The 19370-nt window shown below is 39.4% G+C and overlaps 1 protein-coding gene across 48 annotated transcripts in view; it reads right to left on the bottom strand.

Annotated features, from left to right (window-relative positions):
- Window positions 1-19370, bottom strand: part of MAP4K4 (mitogen-activated protein kinase kinase kinase kinase 4) — a 189601-nt gene that overhangs the window by 37168 nt on the left and 133063 nt on the right. For 28 of the 48 annotated variants that reach the window (XM_044263700.1, XM_044263687.1, XM_044263686.1 and 25 more), the window contains 4 exons: window positions 18616-18826; window positions 4135-4296; window positions 1255-1341; window positions 462-674 (listed from right to left, as the gene is read on the bottom strand). In XM_044263700.1, coding sequence (XP_044119635.1) covers window positions 462-674; window positions 1255-1341; window positions 4135-4296; window positions 18616-18826 — 673 coding nt within the window. The remainder of the gene's footprint in view (window positions 1-461; window positions 675-1254; window positions 1342-4134; window positions 4297-18615; window positions 18827-19370) is intronic. The other 20 variants (XM_044263694.1, XM_044263712.1, XM_044263695.1 and 17 more) reach the window with 1 other exon arrangement.

Genomic DNA, 19370 nt, shown 5'->3' with positions numbered 1-19370 from the left:
TCTCTTACAGTGACGCTCTGGGTGCCCAAATGTGTCAATTCAGTAACAAATCACAGTCTTTGAAAAGTTAGTAAACTGGACTACAAGGCTACTGGGCTACACTTTATTTTCATCATGGTTTGGGGAATATAGCTAACCAGGCCACCATTCCCTTTGTTCACATTCTTAGTATGACTCTGCCATACAATCTTTCCTCCTTTTAGTGTCCAATTCATCTGTGATTTGTTAACAGAGGCATTCTAGTCTATAGAAAAAACACTAAGCAGATAAGAGACTTGGGCAAGTGTCCTTTCACTTTTCTGAACCACAATTTCTCAGCTAGAAAACCAAGAGAGTGGCTCATAATTAGTCTCTGTCCCATTCTAGTCTTAGTATTACACAGTTCCTAAGCATTATCCTATTATTTTCTAGGGAATAATCGACACCGGATCAATGTTTAAGCAACAAAGGAAAGAAAATACCTCTCGAGCTCTGTCAGCGGGCTCATAGTGGGGCTTAGGCTCCGGAGCGTGATAGCTTGGCTTGCTCCTTTCCTGCTGCGGTGGCTGCTGCTGCTGCGGGTGCGGCCTCCTGTGGTCATGCTGTAGAGACAGGAGATATGCTTGTTCTTGTTGCAACTGCCTCTGGAGCCTCTCTGCCTGCCGGTGCTCCTCCATCTCCCGCCATCGGCACTCCTTGGAGAGGGAGAGGAGAACACTAAATCTATGGGACACCGCAGAGCTTGCCTCTTCTCTGGATTCAGTCTCAACTTTTTACAAACACAATGCCCTTTGTCCCCCCTTGTTTGATAACAGAGCAAAATGACTGGGATTTTAAATAGCGTATTACCTGTGGAAAAATCTGACAGCTTGTTGCTAACCATAATATCACTGGACAGAGAGAGAATTCAATTAAAAGCTGATTTTGGTGGTTTCAAAAGTAAGAATATACTTGACAAAAGTCCTATGGCATGTGATTTTAACTTTCAGCCCTTAGCATTCTAGTTTGTTCACTGAATGCCAAGTTCTGTTCAAAACCTTGCTATCTACCAAAGAGAACAGTTAACTCTGTAACAGGAAGTAAGTAAATATACAGAAGCCACCTTGAAAAGTTGCCCAAAGTAGCATGACCACAGAGGACGTCTCCATTTGAGCCTGTCAGTCCACAGCACTAACCAAAATGGTCTGGTGATCACCACAGCTCTGCCCAAAGCTCAGGGGAGGGATAGAAAAATGAGCCCTAATGCTACAGAACAAGACAGATACAGGGCGTTACCAGTAACATGGCCTGCTCCTGGAGCAGCTGCTGCTGAAGGATTTCCAAGTGCCGCTGCTCCTCTTCTAGCTGTCGCCTGATATACTCCTGTCACACAGAAATTACCCAGCAATCAATTTATCCAAAAGGAAAGCATCAGAACCACCTGAATGGAGCACCAAGAACCATTTGCCCCAATGGTCTTCAGTGGTGATTCGCTTAGTGATGAGTTTATTACAAAGTGTATGGCGAAGGATTTTCCCCAAGATCTTCAAATTGGCCAAGATCTAAAGAGTCTAAAAAACGATATACACTCCACTGATATATACAAAGGTATCTGAAAATTTTTCTGTTAGAACACCACTGTTAAACACAAATGTGAGATTTCAAAGGACCATGATATTCCTCTTAAGGACAGAAGACTCCAGAGTTTAATTAGATAAACCAGTGGATCCACATTGCCCCAGATAGTTCTTATAGTCATTATTTATAAGTAGCATGGACTGCCAATTTTTAAAACCCCAAACCGAAACCTGTTTAATATTAAAAAAGAACAAACATGATTTGTGTTTTCTCTGATGACACAGAAGGTACAGAGAATGACTAATTTGAAAAGCCATGCATGGTCTATAGACAACAGATGCAGGTGATCTCTCATAAATGAACAGGCCCAGGCTCTTCACGATGGGACTATGACAGTGTGTGTGTGTGTGTGTGTGTGTGTGTGTGTGTCTTAGGGGTAAGGGGGTACAAGTGGGGGGTTGGGGGAAGCCTATTTTCAGGAAAAGAGAACAAGTCTCTGCAACAATGGAAACAGGTAAACACACCCAAAATACATAAAGAGGAGAAATCCAACCTTGAAGTTGCATGCATATTTAAGGGGCTAGGACATCAAGAGACCCTTATCTAGGACCTCTAGAAAGCCCTCTGATTTTCTCAGTCTCCTCATTTGAGAGATGAATATCAAGAATATTTCTTGCAACTCTCAAGATTTTAGTGAGGCTTAAATAAGACACAATCATGAAACAACTTTGAAATACAAACGAGAAGTTTCCTTCCTTATCAACAGGGAAAAAAGCCAACTACTTCCTAAAGGGGAGTAGACTAAAGGATCTATGAGAAATTTTATTCTGAAATTCAGATTATGTATTTACAATGTCTAATGCTCACCATCCCCTTACACTATGGCACATACTTTAAAATAAAAATAGCCGTATATCTGGGCTGGAGAGAAGTTTTAGTTCACCAACAATTCCGATTGAGAGAATGGTATATAACACAAATCATAACATATATATTTCCTTAGAAACCTTTATCTTACAAAATAAATTTTGCCCCAAAAAGCCAATCTGATTCTAACCTGGGTTCCCAGGCCCATGCCTATTAGTCTAAAGCTCCATGGCACATGCTATGCCAAAAACACTGTTCTAACTTGACATGTGGCTTTCCCCTGCAATGGCCAAGAAAGGAATCTAAATTCCAACTTATCCTATCTTTGAACTAGACAGAACAGAACCATAACTTGGAAGATCAAATTAGCACAGTTGGGATTTTTTGCCTTCAAAACACAAGGACAACCAGGAAATTCACATCTATCCAAATCACAAAAGTCTTAACATAAAACAAGCATACAGAATACAACTACGCATGTACACAGACATGCACATGTAATGCAGAATTGACACATTTCTCACAGCATTGTTAACACTGGGGATATTTTGCAAAAGAATAAGGAAAGTAGAATGAAACTCCTTTGATGCTATATTTTTAAAGAAGAGGTGAAGAGTATTGCTGTACACAAAAGCTAATGACTGCCATTAGAACATTAAAGATTAAGTTTAACTCTCATACTCTCATCTTACCATCAAATTGCAAGAATTATCCCTAGGACATTTAAATTTTTTTTAGGACATTTAATTTTTAAAAGCTCACTTTTATTCACCTTTGCAGTCCCCAGGTAAAAATTACAATGTGGAAAAAAACCAAAATAACAACAAACCCCAAAAAATACCATGGTCAACTGGAAAAGAATATCAATTAGGTAACAAATAGAACATAACACTTAAATTCTTACGAAGAACTGGTAAACATGCAGAGAACCTGAAGCATATGATTAGTATCAAAGACACTGGTTGAATAATCAACTTTGGAAGTTAATACCGTTGTTGGTAAGTATTTTAACTATGAATTTATTTAAATCAGTCCCCAATCATATCTTTTCTCCTTTACCCAAACCTCGTAACAAATAGTGATTAATTCAAAGATGTGAGAAATGAGGAGGCTCTGAGGGGCTCACACAGATAGCAGACACAAAAGCACAGTCCAGTTTTATTTGCACAGGTGTTCAGGAACAGAGATTCAAAAAGACAACTATAGCTGGCATCAATAAAATGTTCTAAGTATTACCAAAACACAAATGATCTTTCTTGGCTAAACAAAACCACAATGTTAATAGTTTTTCTAATGCTACAGAGAAACACACTGCATTATATACAAAAATGTTTATTACAATACTCAGCTATTGGATACTTCAAACATCTCTTGTGGTTGGTTTTTAATTTCACTGAAGAAAAGGCTAATTATCATCCAGATATTTAGGGTGCAAAGCATTTAAGCCAAACCCAAGAAGACATACTCAAAAATCTTTTGGGTATCACACTGTTTGGAGACCACTCAACTGCTTTCCAGGTTTCTAAATGGAAAGATTTATCCATCACTTTTAAAGATGAGAATTTACTGCTGTGCTTCCACCTGTGCGTCAGCATTCTGAAACCTCTGAAGTCCTAAATGTGTTTACTGTGTATGTGCAGACATCTGTGTACTTTTTGTCTCAAATCCCCCAATTCTACTATGCAACAAATCTCACAGATTCATTCATGAAACATTCTTTAATGAACTAACCTGTTCTCTTTCAACTCTCCTCTTTTCTTCTTCTGCCCGCCTCCTCTCTTCTTCTTCTTTCCGTCTTCTCTCCAATTCCTCCAGACGCCTCTTCTCTTCTTGTTCCCTCCTTCGCTGCTCACGTTCTTGCTGCCTTCTAGCTTCCCGCTCTCTCCTTTGTTGCTAGGGGAGTAAAGATATGTAATCAGCGGGGATCTTCCCCCTACAGCTCACATGACAGTGTTAACTTGCTAGTTATTTCCACACTGCCCCTTGGCCCCTATGTACTAGCATCCTCATAAATACTGGTCAAAGGTGGTTTATTTCTGTGAATCTTTATACAGTTTGGTTCCATTTTGATATCAACTATTCCCCATTCTCCACTGTATTAGAACAACCAAGGGACAGGAAATTCTTTATTCTTACAAATCTGTGTAACAGAATTACACAGGGCCTAAGAAGACAAAGGAATAAAGGAAAACAGCAGTAGAGCGAAGAAAGAGGAGAAATAATTAAAAAGAAGAAAAAGAAAAGAAGCATATATCAGGAAAAAGAGAAAGGGACATAAACAAGGATAAGAAATTATTACTAAGGACTGCTATGGCATCATGCATGCTTGCTATGTGTCTTGTACTGTGTCGGGTGTCTAATATTCTTTATTCCATTTCTACTCTCTAATGTAACTCTCATAACAAACCTGGGAAGTAGGTATTTCACTCCTACTTTACAAATGAGAAAAAAGGTTCAGAAGAGTTAAGTGACTTGCCCAGTGTCACCCAGCAAGCACGGCCCCGGATGGAAGGGCCACTCTGCCTCTAACACCTATAGTACTAACCAAACACAATCATGCATCCTACCACCAAGGAGGATGGTGCTACCTAATCACTAGACTCATTCTGACAGCCTTTCCTAATTCAGGCTATCCTATATAACCCCACAGAAGAGAACACTGGGACACAGTGGGCTCTTGTCTGGCTGCTTGTCTCATCTAGCCCCAGACAACTGCCAATAAAGCACTTCCACAGTATAAAGCATAAAATTAACCAATTCTTCTCACAAATATGAAAAACGTTAGCCTCTAGCTGGCCAACCAACAGATTCTCTGGGATGATGAAAATGCTCTGCCTCAGTACTATTCAATAGAGTACCCAGCAGCCACACGTTGCTACTGAGTACTTGAAATGTGACCAGTACAACTGGGGAACTTAGTTTTCAATTTTATTTCAACGAAGTTTAATTTGAGTTTAAATAGCCACATGTGTCTAGTGGCTACTGTGTTGGGCCACAAAGCTCTGAAGAATATACCGCCACCAAATTTCTTAAGACACAGGAAGCTGATATTATTACCACAAACTTTAATGTGATACTGAGATTATTAAGAAAGAAAGTTTGGGTATAAAAGTAGGTATTTATTACAGTTTCAGTATTCCTCCTGGATTCCCTCCCATTCCTGCCACAAACATTCATTCTGAAGTCAGACGCTTAAAATGATTTCCTGAGAAATGTCCAGAAATGTCTTATGTGGGGAACCCCTGGATAGAGAGGATTATTTGGTACCTGGCCTTTCTCAGCTGAGTACATCATCGTTACTCTCCATACAGTCCCGAATCAGCTTTTGGCTCACCTTCCTCTTATTTCATTGTTTTATTTTTTCCCCCACTGTCTGCTCTTAGAATTCAATGCACAAAAATGGACCTATTTCCCATGGGTGGGGGTGGTGTCATAAAAAGAACTGAGTTCCTGTCTGTTTAGAAATTACAACTTAAATGGCCAAGGCATCTTTATTAAATTCAAACACCTACAATGCCCCATACAGTGCACTTGTCTGTCATTTGCTGGCTTAATGCCTTTATACTTTTTTTTAAATCTTAAAATAAGAGAAAAAGAGGACCCTATTCAAAATCAAATCTAAGAAGGACAACAGAGAGCAATGGCCTACGTGCCAAAGGACTCGGGAGCAAGGCTTTTTGTACAGAGGCCTTTCTCTACTGCAATGGTGCAGCTTGCAATCAGAGCACCAGGCCCCAAGCACTGCCCTGCACCCCTGGGAGAGAGGTCTTTCTTTTTTAAAACTAGCTACCAGAAAATAAAACAAAGAAAACCACTTCCCCCAACCCCAGGACTTCATGAGCAACAAAACACAGAAACTTGAGGTAAGAAATAGGAGAATCTCAACCAAGCAGTGTTCAAAGCAAATTAAGTTAGCTCTTCTATTTTATATCTTTTGCTTTTCTATATAGGAGCAAAAAGAAGTGAGTGGTTTTTTGCCAGTAAATCACTTACAACAAATATACAGTTGCTAAGAACACAACCATTTTTTAATATTGGTAATAAAAATAATTATGTTTTGCCAATTGGGAAATAGGTTTCTTTGCTTTGAATAGAAATTTTTAATTCCTTCAGGTATTCCTGGCTTCTGAACTTTTCTGTTGAATACAAAGACATTCAAAACAAAAAGCCTCCTGATAAACCTAAAATGTTAAGAATCTCATTCAATCACTTTGAACGCTTAATATGGTATGTTTTCCTTCAAGAGGTTTACGTGGAAGTTCTGTGGAAGCCTCCATCCTGAGGAGTGACCATGGTTTCATGTACTCTATGATTTTTATGAAGAAACTCGGCACTGCTTAGTTCTGAGAACAATCATGGGCAAGACTGGCAACAATCAGGTTTACAAAAGAGAAATGACTTGCTAGAATATACTGGTTTAGCAAACACCTGGCAGGCCAGGCAAGAAGGGCCTTACCTCTGGATGAAAGAAAGAACCTACAATCACAACAAAGCTGGACAGAAAACTAATAGGGTATGTACACAATTTTCTTCCAAGTTGGTCAGACAAAAGGAAAACAGGAGAATGAAGTAAAGGGAAACAAGAAGAAAGGGAAGCAGTGCCTATACCCTTAAAACCTCCCCCTTAGCTTCTGAAAACTCAGGTTCCAAGTAAATCAAATTAATACGAACAGGTTAGAAAAAGCAAAGAACTTTATACACGGACACTGAATTTTACAACTTCTAGACAACAAAGAAGCCAAAATGGGTTAGAGGGGTCCTTTGAGAAGTTGTAGTCCACCATGGAATCCTAGAAAGAGAACTGAAATGACAAGGAACAGGCATTGTGGTCCTGACTCTGCTTCCCTGGTACAAGCCATGTTCTCTCCCTGAGCCTATTTTCTGACTTGTCAGGACAGAGGTGTGTGAGGGAGAGAGTCTATATCAGCAATCATGATGGTGTGGAGTTTGCTTTTTTTTTTTTTTTTTTTTTAGTTAAAAGTTGGTGTTTGTGGTGAGAAAAAATTTTGCAGAGGTCTCATAAGCAATGAACTTTAAGAGAATCATTCCTCTTCAGAAGACCTGGACTTTACCCTTCCTTGCCCACCACACCACCCTGGGGAGAGTGCCCTGACATAGCAAGATTACCAGAGAGAGGAGAAAAGAAGTAAAGAACTAAGATGATGGGTCTCTACATCAGCAGTCTCTAAAAGTGAGCAAGACAATAAATGGAGGTCTAGGAAAAGAAAACATTGAACTTTTATTTACTCATATTTGTAGCTCACCCTTTAAAAATAGCTCTTTTTGCATGTTCTATAATATATATACTCAGTGCAAGAGTATATAAATAGATGTATCTCTACCAGATTTACGTCTTTGGTTTCTTTTACTGATGGGATTGATACATGATTAAAGACCCTTCCAAGCCACCCCAACGTTCTAAGCAATGCCGCATGACCACAGAGACAAGGACCCACAATGTGTTTACTGCCATTTCCTTACATACCATGTAGACAAGTAAACATTCAATTTTCAGATATAATGTTGAAGTGAAGGTTCCCATTTAAACCCACGGTATCATGTAACAGAAAGAAAAGCCACAGGCTGCACTTGCTTTTTCCTCTTATTATTAAATTTTTTTTCTTTAATTTCAAAGCAAAGCCATCCCCATCTCTGCTGACACTTGGGCTGTTATGTATATGGACTCCTCCAGAGAGCCGGGAGGGGAAACAACTTCAATGGGAGTCCTGGTCTGGGAGAAACAACCAGCTGCCTGACACTCAACGACCACACAGCTGGCAGCCAGACACAGTCTAGCATCCAACTTAAACTAGCCTCGAGATTCAAATTTCCCATGTCTCCAGAGGGAAAAAGGGGAAGCTGTGGCAGAGAAGCAGAGCAGGAGTGAACCTGGATCAGAGCTGGCTTTCCGCATGCCAGCCCTCTCACCTGGAGCCGCTGCCTGCCCAATCCTCTAAGCAAAAGTGTGATCTTGGGCCACCCACTCCGCCAGGACCCACTTGTCATCTCCCCTCTCCTCAGCTATTGTCACCTCAAGTCTCAGGAAATGGCAGGGCTCCCAGCCCAGTAAGAAATCTAACTAAATGCTAACAACAGGCACATTTTAAGCAATGTTACAAATAGCTTTTTCCAATTTATTTACATTTTTAAATTTTAAAAGTATTTTATTTACTTGGGGGCAGGGCGAGAGAGTACATGGAGGGGTGGGCAGAGGGAGAGAATTTCAAGTGGGCTCCACGCTCACTCAGGGCTCAGTTTCATGAGCCTGAGATCACAACCTGAGCCAAAATCAAGAGTCAGTTGCTTAACTGACTGAGCCACCTAGGCGTGCCTTACATTTTAAACTACTAAGTACTTTAAAAAGTCATAAAGAATATAAGGCTTATATAAAAAATTAGGTTTTCCATTTCTCCTCACCACCAGTTCTTATTCCCAAGGTAGAACCACTTTCAATGCTTTTAGCTTTACCCATAGTATTTACAACCCGATTTTTAAATTAAGTTTATAAGAGCTATTTAATTTTTTTCCACTTTAGACATCATCTGTTGATTTCTCCCAAAGAATATCCCTCATACAGCACCATCATATGCTCCTAATCCAGTCCTGTAACAACTTCTGTTAAATGAAAATCATATTCAGGCAAACTTGAGTTTACTGGCGAGCTATTAGTTGCCTTAATTTTGCTGCTGTTGTCTGTTTCACTGGTCCATCACAAAATTATCTGTCATGTCTCTTTTTTAATTTTTTAAAACGATTTTATTTATTTATTTATCTGTCAGAGAGAGAGAAAGAGAGAGAGCACGAGTGAGCGCGCAAGCGCACACAAGCAGGCAGAGGTGGAGAAGGCGGCTCCCTGCTGAGCAAGGAGCCTGATGCGGAACTCGATCCCAGAACCCTGGGATCATGACCTGAGCTGAAGGCAGCAGCTTAACCAAATGAGCCACCCAGGCATCCCTGTAAAGTCTCTTATACCACCACAGACCTCCTTCCAATACAGTCAAAATTTCTTGTCTTAGAGACTGATTCTCACAGCCTCTCTTCCCCTCTGCCAACCAACACTGCTTGCTCTTAAGGAATCCTGTACTTGTCCACTAACTGACTCCTTCTCACCTCTCTCTTGTGCAGGATTCCATTTCCTAGAGCCCTTGTCAATCTATTCCTCATTTGTGGGAACATATCCTCTAGCAGCTTCTTGAGGAGTAGTAAAGACAAGGCAAAAGGCTTTTAGGGACTTTGCAGGCCAGGCCACAGAATTTTAACCCTCACAATGTACACATTAATTTTGGCCGAGACAAGTAATTTCCCCTCAGATTCCCACAAGTACAGCTATGGCATTTTCTAGTTTCTAACGGTGTTCCTGGAGAATCTCGGACCATTCAGATGACTGATAGATACTTAGTATAAGACCCATGCACAGCCTTCTATACCTGCTCCCCACCACCATGGCTTTCAGGATCCTCTTCATCCCAGACATTTTTAATGTCAAGACGATGTATGTGTGTTTTTATGGGTCTTTTTTTGTTCATTGTGTTGGGTACTCAGTATATCTTTCAGTGCAGAATTTCTATTTCTTAGTTCTAGAAACTTGCCTTGAATTACTTTTGTGGTTCCCCCTATAGTAATTATTTCCTGGACCACCTAATTAAATGAAGTTAAAGCCCCTGGCTTGATTTTGTTTCTCTTCTGTTCCCCATAAACTTAACCCCCTCCCCCAACACACACAAACACATACACCCCATATTTTTGGGAGTTTTTATTTATAAAAAAATAACTTCTCAAAATTTCTTATTTTCTGGACATTCTTATGAATATTATATGTTCTTCTCATTCTAAGGATATTAAGATTCTGTACATGTGCGTATGTGTGAAATATTTAGTCTGTTCCCTACATTGTCTACGTCCTTCAAGATCCTTCTTCCATTTGTCCTGGAATCTTTCACATTAAAGATTTTTCTCAGTGCCCACAATCTTGGTTGCCCACTCACATGTAAGACAGTAAAAAGCCACCTATAAGGGCTGGGAAGAACACTTGGTAACTATTAAGCTTTAATGCAAGGTGATGTGAGGGAGTACAGTCATTTCATTGGAGCCTTACGTCCCTTGAGCTAGGAATCTCTGCAATCTTCTAAGCATCCTCCCAATCTCCTGCCTGAGTTGAGTAGGAGGTGCAAAAGAGAAGGTGGCATCTGTGATAAGGTGGTTGCCAGCACTATGGGAGCTAAGGTGAGAGTGCTTACAGTACCTCTCTCTCCACATACTCAGCTGTACCGGAGTTCTCTAATGTTCTGAGGCTCTGAGTTCACTTTTTCTAGGAAGTCTGTATCTGCTCCAGCTGAGGAGAAGGAATGCAGCAGCCTGGCTGCCTGGGGTGGGAGACTCTAACTGTCCATATATACATGTTTTCAGCCTCACCTGTTGCCTCTCATTTTTTACTCTCTTCCAGAATTTGCAGTACTAGCCTTCTTAAAGTTTTCACTCTTCCATGCACTATCTAATTTCCACAATTTGGTTTCCTTTCTTGATCTCCTTGTCCTTGTTGTTTATACCATTTTTGTTTGTTCAGTCACTTTACCAGGATTTCTCAATGGAAGTGAGATAAGCATCATGTTGTTTTTGTTCAAATGTTTTCCAAAGTCAATATAACTGTTATTATGTAATTATTCAATGAAATTATCACAATTAAAAATTATTAGAAGTTTAATTCAAAATGCACACCATAAAATAACAGTAAGCAAACATCTTACAAACAAGAACAGGCTACAACTGATGCTCTCAATTGTCAAATGAAAACCTCCAAACGGCTTTTTCTTCTGTTTCCTATGAAAGTACCATACTCTTATAGTTACTAGGTCAACACACAAAAAAACCCATAAACTCCTTGAGAGCAGGAATCATGTTTTGCTCATCTTTTTCACTCTGTCGTAGATATCATAATAAATACTTTTTTGAGCTGAATCTAACCCTCACGCGGAACATATGGCAACCAAGACAAAAACCACTGTCTTGGAAGCCATTTAGCATTTAGAGTAATAAAAGACTAAAGAATCCATTCATATCTCTATGTCTTAATAAGATCCAATCAAATCATAAAGCCATCTTTTAAAAATTTTTTTTATTTTTTTTAAATAAACATATAATGTATTTTTAGCCCCAGGGGTACAGGTCTGCGAATTGTCAGGTTTACACACTTCACAGCACTCACCAGAGCACACACCCCTCCCAATGTCCATAACCCCACCCCCCTTTACCTCCCCCACTCCCCACAGCGACCCTCAGTTTGTTCTTTGAGATTTAGAGTCTCTTATGGTTTGCCTCCCTCCTGATCCCATCTTGTTGCATTTATTCTTTTCCTCCCCTCAAACCCCCCACGTTGCATCTCCACTTCCTCATATCAGGGAGATCATACGATAGTTTTCTCTCTCCAACTAACTTATTTCACTAAGCATAATACCCTCTAGTTCCATCCACATGGCCACAAATGATAAAGCCATCTTTTTGAGATCGCTTGTTGAGTACATAAAGACTTAAACAATAATGATTACATTTGGATAGTGCCTCATACTTTATACAACATATCCTTTATGCCTCAGGACATTCTATAACGTCCTTTAAAGAACTTTAAGATGTCTCTGGAACTCAAATTAGAGATCTCAAGCCCAGAATTCCATTTAAGAATGGGCATAAATTTTAGGAATAAGTCCCTTCTTTCCAGAGATGCATCTAGGACTACAAATGATCCATTCATCCATTTGAGAAATATTAAGCACCATGATCAGAATACAAAGATAAACTAGATACAGTCCCTCTCCTTCAAGTCTCATAGTAACATAAGCCATATGCTTTTTAAAAAATCCACAAGACAATGTGGAAAGTGCTAAGTTTCCTACAAATATCCTACTAAGCAAGTTTTGGTTTGTAAATCAACTGGTTGAAAAGACTGAGGCTAATGTTTAAAAAAAAAAAAAAAAAAAAAGAGCAATTACTGACTCCTCTTTAACATTTAAAACTGTAAACTGGACCAAGAGCAAGGTTCTAAACTACCAACCGTAAAACCACCTCACTCAGAACAGGCTCTCAATTTAAGGGAGGAGGGGTAACTAAAACTAGAAGAAAGCCCTCAGTAAATGTATCTTACTAGACGGTTCAAGTGAAAAGCTGGCCTCTTACAATAGAACCTAGAAAGAAGGTAGTCAAAAACAAAATACATATGCCATCAACCATCAACCAAGTACCATGAATTCATACTGGATTAACCTTATGCCTGTGATTTCAAATAACAAAACCTAGGAGACTCTAACAGACATGCCTTTTTCAGGCTTTCCCCACTAGGAATGATTAACATGACTTAATCCTGTGAAGCATTTGCAAACTGATGTAATCATTATTTCCTTAAATCACTCTTTGAAAACAAAATCAAACAAACTGAAAAACTGCACAATGCTATAAAGTGATTTCCAAATCTCTAAAATTATAGAGCTCTCCTATTCCTCAAAAATTTCCCAAGCATGCCTAAGTATGTACTTTTCCAGCTATGCTTTAATTAGATTCCCTTTCTAGTCTGGTATTTAAAAGTAGTATTTTCATCTCACATTCTAAAAACTTTTTCTAAACTTTTCACACTGATAATAGTGGGGTCCATTTAAATACACTCCACTGGAATTACTGGCCTTAGTAGAAACTAACTGACTTTAATAAACCAGTCTGTTCTTCACATTCGGCTACCTCCAAGCACTTCTGAGGTCGTGTTACTTATTGCACAGATATACCATCAATCGTTGAGGTTTATTTGTACAAGTTCTGATGGAGCCTTACTAGAAAAACTATTTGCTTCTACCCAAAGACAATTCTTTCCCACCTTCAGGCAACAAAGTAACATTTGCTGAATTAAGCTAACTCTTATAAAATTTTACTGTAAATATAACCGAACACTAGACTAGGATGTCAAAAGAATACCGGAGAACTTACATGGAGTTCTGAAAGACAAGACAACTACCCTCTGCAAAAAAAATCTGGAGCTGCCAACTTGATAGAAAGCAAGGTCTGGGCTGTAGGGGCACTAGCACGCCCCAATGCATGTATCACAGGTGGAACTGTAAAAAAAAAAAAAAAAAAAAAGTAGCACTGTACTAATACAGACTCTTGATTTGAGATAGACATGATCTGCCACACAAAGGCCCTTGTGTAGGCAAAGAGGGGTGAGGAAATGGTTCCTCTTTCTCTACGATACATGGAGACCCAGTTGGGGTAAAAGGGTCCACCATGGCTTCCTTCCTAGATCTCAGAGTCAACAAATACATGGGGCAGTTGACTAATTTTTTTATTAGAAAAAATTTTTTATGTTTTCCTGGTGTTACAGGTTAACTTCAGTACAGATCTCACTTCACACAGAAGATTTATTTTTCTCTTGCTTTCCTTTGTTTTTAATTTCTTCCACTTCCAGCCACTCTCTAAAATTTTAGTCACTTTGGAATTTGTAGAAATGCTGGAAGTGATTATAACCAAGTGTCCTCTTGGTAGAATAAAAAGCAAAGAAATTGCTGGGGCTGCCACTAACAATGACCCCCAATTTGAAGCAACCAAAATCACAAAATGACAACTGCAACTCCAAGGCTGAAACAGTCTACAGAGCACAGGTACCATCGTCCTCTTCCCGAAAGGTAAGACTGGGTAGAGATAGGGAATTGGGTTTCCTTACTTTCTTTCTTCCTCTTCTTTTTTTTTTTTAAAGGAAAAACTGAGTCAGTTTTACTATTTATAATATTCTTACTTTATGTTCCTAGGTTGTAGTCTTGAGGATAGCTTAATTAATATTTAAGATCCCTAATATATGTCAGACCATATATGCACATATAATTACTAATACTTACAAATAATTAAACTGTCCTATAAAAAATATAATCCTCACCTTACATATACACTATAACCAGTTAATGGCTGAATTAGATTTGAGATGATGTCTTCCTGATTTCAAATCCCATATCCCTTTCCATACATACACTTCCAAACTAAGAAATGGATTTAGTCAGATTTCACCATTGATAAACAAAGTCCTCCATAACTTTGCTGTAGAGAGCCTTCTTTTCTTCAAAAATCTTATTTTTTCATGAATCTATGATTCAGAGAGGCAAAGCCCTTTCCTTTAAAGGAAAGGATAAATTTTAACCTTAAATGAAAAGTTTGATTTTGACTCCTATATATACTAAAAATATCATTTATATACAGTTACAATACCTCAACCATAAGGTACTGGTGTTATCATGGCACCAAGGGCTTACTCAAAACAAATCTTCCCTTAGAAATTTTCTTTTTTAAAGTTTACTAAAGTAGCAAACCAAAGCACAAACATATCTTGCTTTTACTAATAATTTGGTAAGTTTCCATCAATTCGAAATAAAGAAATATAAACTAGACAGGAAACTTATTTAAATATGTAAGAGGTTCAAAAACATATCCAAACTATACCAACTAATAACGTGATAATCTTAACTTAGACTACTGATCTTCTGCTTTTAGTATTTGCATTAAAAAGAGACAAAGAATGAGAAAACATGCTAATCAAGTATATGGATATTGGTCATGGAAGCAGGAAGAAAGAGTTAATAGATATCAAGACTCAATGCAACAAGAGCACAAACCATTAGGATAAGATGACACTATAATAACCTTCATCGTGCTTCCCCTTAAAGGGAAAGAATGGAATGGGGGGAAAAGCTGGTCTGAGAACAATTTTTATGGGAGGAAAAAAAAAAAAGAGCTAGTGGCAACATTCAAATTATTTTTCTTAAGTTTTTTTTTTTCTAATTTATTTGACAGAAAGAACGGTCACAAGTAGGCAGAGAGGCAGGCAGAGAGAGAAGGAGAAGCAGGTTCCCTGCTGAGCAGAGAGCCCAATGTGGGGCTCGATCCCAGGACCCTGAGATCATGACCTGAGCCAAAGGCAGAGGCTTAACCCACTGAGCCACTCTAAGGTGCCCCTTAGAGGCAACATTCTATATGAGGCAGAGGTGTGATGATGCATCTAAATATGAAAGGTAATAGAGTCATGTTAACATTTTTTATGCAGGGGGTCATTACCACATGGGCTTCTGAATCAAGATGCAATACTTCAGTAAGTGGAGAACACCCTGAGCAGGTCCTGATAAGGAAGACTGGGGAGCAGACTCAACCACATCAGGAGCTGTGAGGTCCAGGAAAGGACTAGACCGAAGCTGCTAGTGTGAACGCTGCCTGAGCTCCACATTCTCACCCTTTCAGCCTAAGACCATCAGAAAACAAAAAAAGAAAATGGAAAATACAAACAGAAACCCCATTTCCAGCAAGATGAGAGACAGCATCGAATATATTTGCAAGGACTTCTAAGACCTCCAGTTCACACAGGAGCCAAGGAGGAGGAAGCAGAGGAAGATAAAGGTGAAGGATCCTAGCAGCAGCACATCTCAATGAACAAAAGAAGAGTGGAGTATACAAACCTACTGATTTCTTAAAGATGAAGGTCCTATGAAGGGCCAAGCACTCATCTGCAAAGAGGGCTGATGAGTCGGATTTTGTGGCAGTTGCAAAGAAAGGAAAATCTGTACTCAGTTACCGTACAACCTTGACTTTGGGGCCATTTCTTTTTGTCAATCACTGACAAATATTTGTTATCTTTCATTGGGGGGGGTCATTCATTTGATTATTTTAAGTAGACTCTAAGCTGGCATGAGGCCCAAGGCAGGGCTTTATTTACCTCATGACCCCGAGAGATCAAGACCTGAGGTGAGATCAACAGTTGGACACTTACTATTAAGTGTCAATTTAATGTTACCATGCCACACAGGCACCCCTCTCCTTTCATTCTTAATTGTCATTTATCTTATGACTGAGAGGGACCATCTCTATCTACTTCGTTAATAACAAAGGGAATCCCTATTCCCCAAACAGTTCTGACTGAAGCTTTAATGTCAATAAAGAACTAAAAACCATTTATGGTTTAAATATTCCCAAATTACCTTCTGAGACCTAGAGTGTAGATAACACTTAAGTATCCTAGGCTAGTAAAAAGGAGCTAGATCATCAAGAATCCAAATTAGTGGATTCTACTCATGCAAATGTTCCCTGTTTGATACCCAGCTCCATCTTTCCTGATTAAGAGGTGCCAAGAGGTGACTCTGAATTTGAACTCTTACTGAGAAGCTGAAATTAAAGGGCTAATTGAAGCAAGTAAGTGCAAAGTTCTCATTTAGCCCACATCCCTAATCCTCTAGTCTTTATTTTAACTAATAAAACAAAATGGCTGTCAAATTTCAGACTCTCTCCTCTAGCCAGTGCCAGCCTTCACGGTGCAATCCTCCTCCCTACAGACGTTGGATAATGGACACTTGTCCCACTACCATTTGGGCTGAAAGCAATTTCCGTGGCATGTGTTACAAATGAGCTCGAGCTAATGTTATAAACCATCAAACTATCCTGTATTGTGTGTTTAGGGGAAAGTACAGTCCAGGGCTTAAATGGACAGTAGAAAATATTGCAAAAAGAACTAGAAATAACCAGAGCCTCAACACTCAAGCATTCTCACATACGAATGGTCACCATGCAACTTCAACAAACCCTAGACCACTCTGGGTTTTTTTATGTTCAAAGAGCACTGAGAAGAGTCTTAAAAATAATACAAAAGAGGGACGCCTGGGTGGCTCAGTTGGTTAAGCGGTTGCCTTCGGCTCAGGTCATGATCCCAGTGTTCTGGGATCAAGTCGCACATCCGGCTCCTTGTTCAGCAAGAAGCCTGCTTCTCTCTCTCTCTCTCTCTCTCTCTCTGTCTGCCTGTGCTCGCACTTCCTCTCTCTCTCTGACAAATAAATAAATAAAATCTTTAAAAAAAAAAAAATACTACAAAAGAGTCTGCAAATAAACTGCAAAAAGAGGTAAACAGCACTGTTGTCCCTCTTACAGAGGAAGGTTATGTCCTGTTTTCTTCCATAAGCCTGGGCTAAATATTTCTAGTCTCCTTAGTTAAAGGGAGCTGGTTTTCTAAACTAGGAACAAAGTATAAAGTTTTCAGATTCAGACTACAAAACACACAAAACAAAAATTCCCCCTAATCATGAAATACTCTTAAAAAAATTGGGTAATATCCCATGTGTTGTTATTTACAATAAACTCCACTGTTAAGTATCAATACACTGTTAAGTATCAATCCTTCTTGTTTTATGTTCTTTTTCTGCTGTAAGAAATATGAATCAAGGTGAATTAATTAAACAGAAACTACTATGAATGAGAAATGTGAAGTTGTACTATTATGAATGAGAAAACTGGAGCTGTGAAATATATAACAATAGGAAAAAAGCAAAAGGTTTTTTTGTGTGTGTTTGTGCCCCAAGTTAAATAGAGAGAAATGATGCTTCTATGAAGTACAAATGAAAAAGCTCTGGGTAACCACAGCACCAATGTTAGTAGGATTACTGAATTAAATGAGCAGGTAGTTCAAAATATAGTTCCTCACTGCAGAATAGAACTAATTCCACTACATTAACAACTAGATTACAGAAGATCAGGTGGATTATATCCAATGTAATTATTTTCTCATCTTTACTCTTTTTCTTAAAGATTTTAAGTCATCTCTACACCCACTGAGCTGGAACTCACAACTTGAGATTAAGAGTTGCAAGCTCCACTGACTGAGCCAGCCAGGCACCCTTTTCATCCCTTACTCTTAAATGTACCTATAGTTGAGGCATTTATCTAAAACAAAATAAAACAAAAAAAACAAAAAAACTAAAGCTAAGGCATTCATAGAAAAAACATTTTTCCTGTGAAAAAGTCTGAAGTCTCAGAAAAATATGTACACGTGAACTTGGACCCAGAGGCCAAGGAAAGAAAAGAAATTGGGTCAAGCCTGAGCTTGCCAACTTAAACCACAAACAGAAAAAGCCTTTGCAGAACTGGTATGATGCTATCTCTGGGCCCCTGCTGTTCTGTATCTAAGCAAAATATGATGATGAGTAACTGTGGGGCAGGTCCTTGAGTTTTTACAAGCAAGGAAAACATTTTGAAGACCACAAGGAATGTGAAGGCCTGCCAGTCGAAAAGCGTAAGCTTTCCCTCCGAAATCACCTGAGCAGGTAAGCCAGGGGAAAGGTATTATATCAGGGGGCCACAGAAAACATTCCTTTGAGTGTCTGGCTACCAATGTAAGTAAAGAAAAAGAAAACCAACTGGACATTTCCCTTTTCCTACCTCTTCTAGTCGACGCCTCTGTTCTTTCTGTTGCTCAATCCGTTTCTGCCTCTCTGCCAGCAGCTGCCTTTTATATTCTTCTTGCTCCCGGAGCTGTTGCTCCTGTAGTAACTGCTGTCTCCGAAGAGCCTCAGAACGTTCCTTGTTCTCCTGCTGCAGTCTCAAGAAATCCCGCCGAAGCGTTGACTCACCAGGCACGTTGACGATGGAGCTAGAGGAGGAGGCAGGGCTTTCAGGGGTGCGCACAGATCACTCTGCCCTCCAAGTGAGACTGGGGCCTCGGTGTCCTATCCTAGTCATCCTCCTAATGAGTTCCCCCACTCTGAGGACCAACTAATAAATCCATGGGAATAACTGTATCTACAGTTCAATAGTATTACATATTTTATCCATTTCACAAATATCTTCAAACTCCATCCTGGATACTTGAAAGACAGCTCTACTTAGGATTCTCATATCAACTCAAACTCTGTAAAAGGAAAAGTTGGAAATCCCCTTCTTCAACTTCATGAGTAGAAGTGGAACCACCTTCCTCTCTGACCACCTTACTTTCCACCAAGTCTTACCACGTATGCCCTCCCACTGCCTGCTTCCCGAATAAGCGGCTGAACCCAAGTGGGTTCCAAGAATGAGCCATTGCACAGATAAACAGCATCATCGCTAGCTGATCTCATCACTGAGAGCCACTGCTCCACTTTCACTACCCAGAATAACATGGCAAATCAATCTCCTTCAACAGCCTCTTTCCTTGTATC

The sequence above is a fragment of the Neovison vison genome, chromosome 8, assembly GCF_020171115.1.
Source record: "Neovison vison isolate M4711 chromosome 8, ASM_NN_V1, whole genome shotgun sequence".
Lineage (NCBI taxonomy): Eukaryota > Metazoa > Chordata > Mammalia > Carnivora > Mustelidae > Neogale > Neogale vison.
The sequence above is the reverse complement of the archived record's forward strand: the minus strand, read 5'-3'. Positions and strand labels throughout refer to the sequence as shown.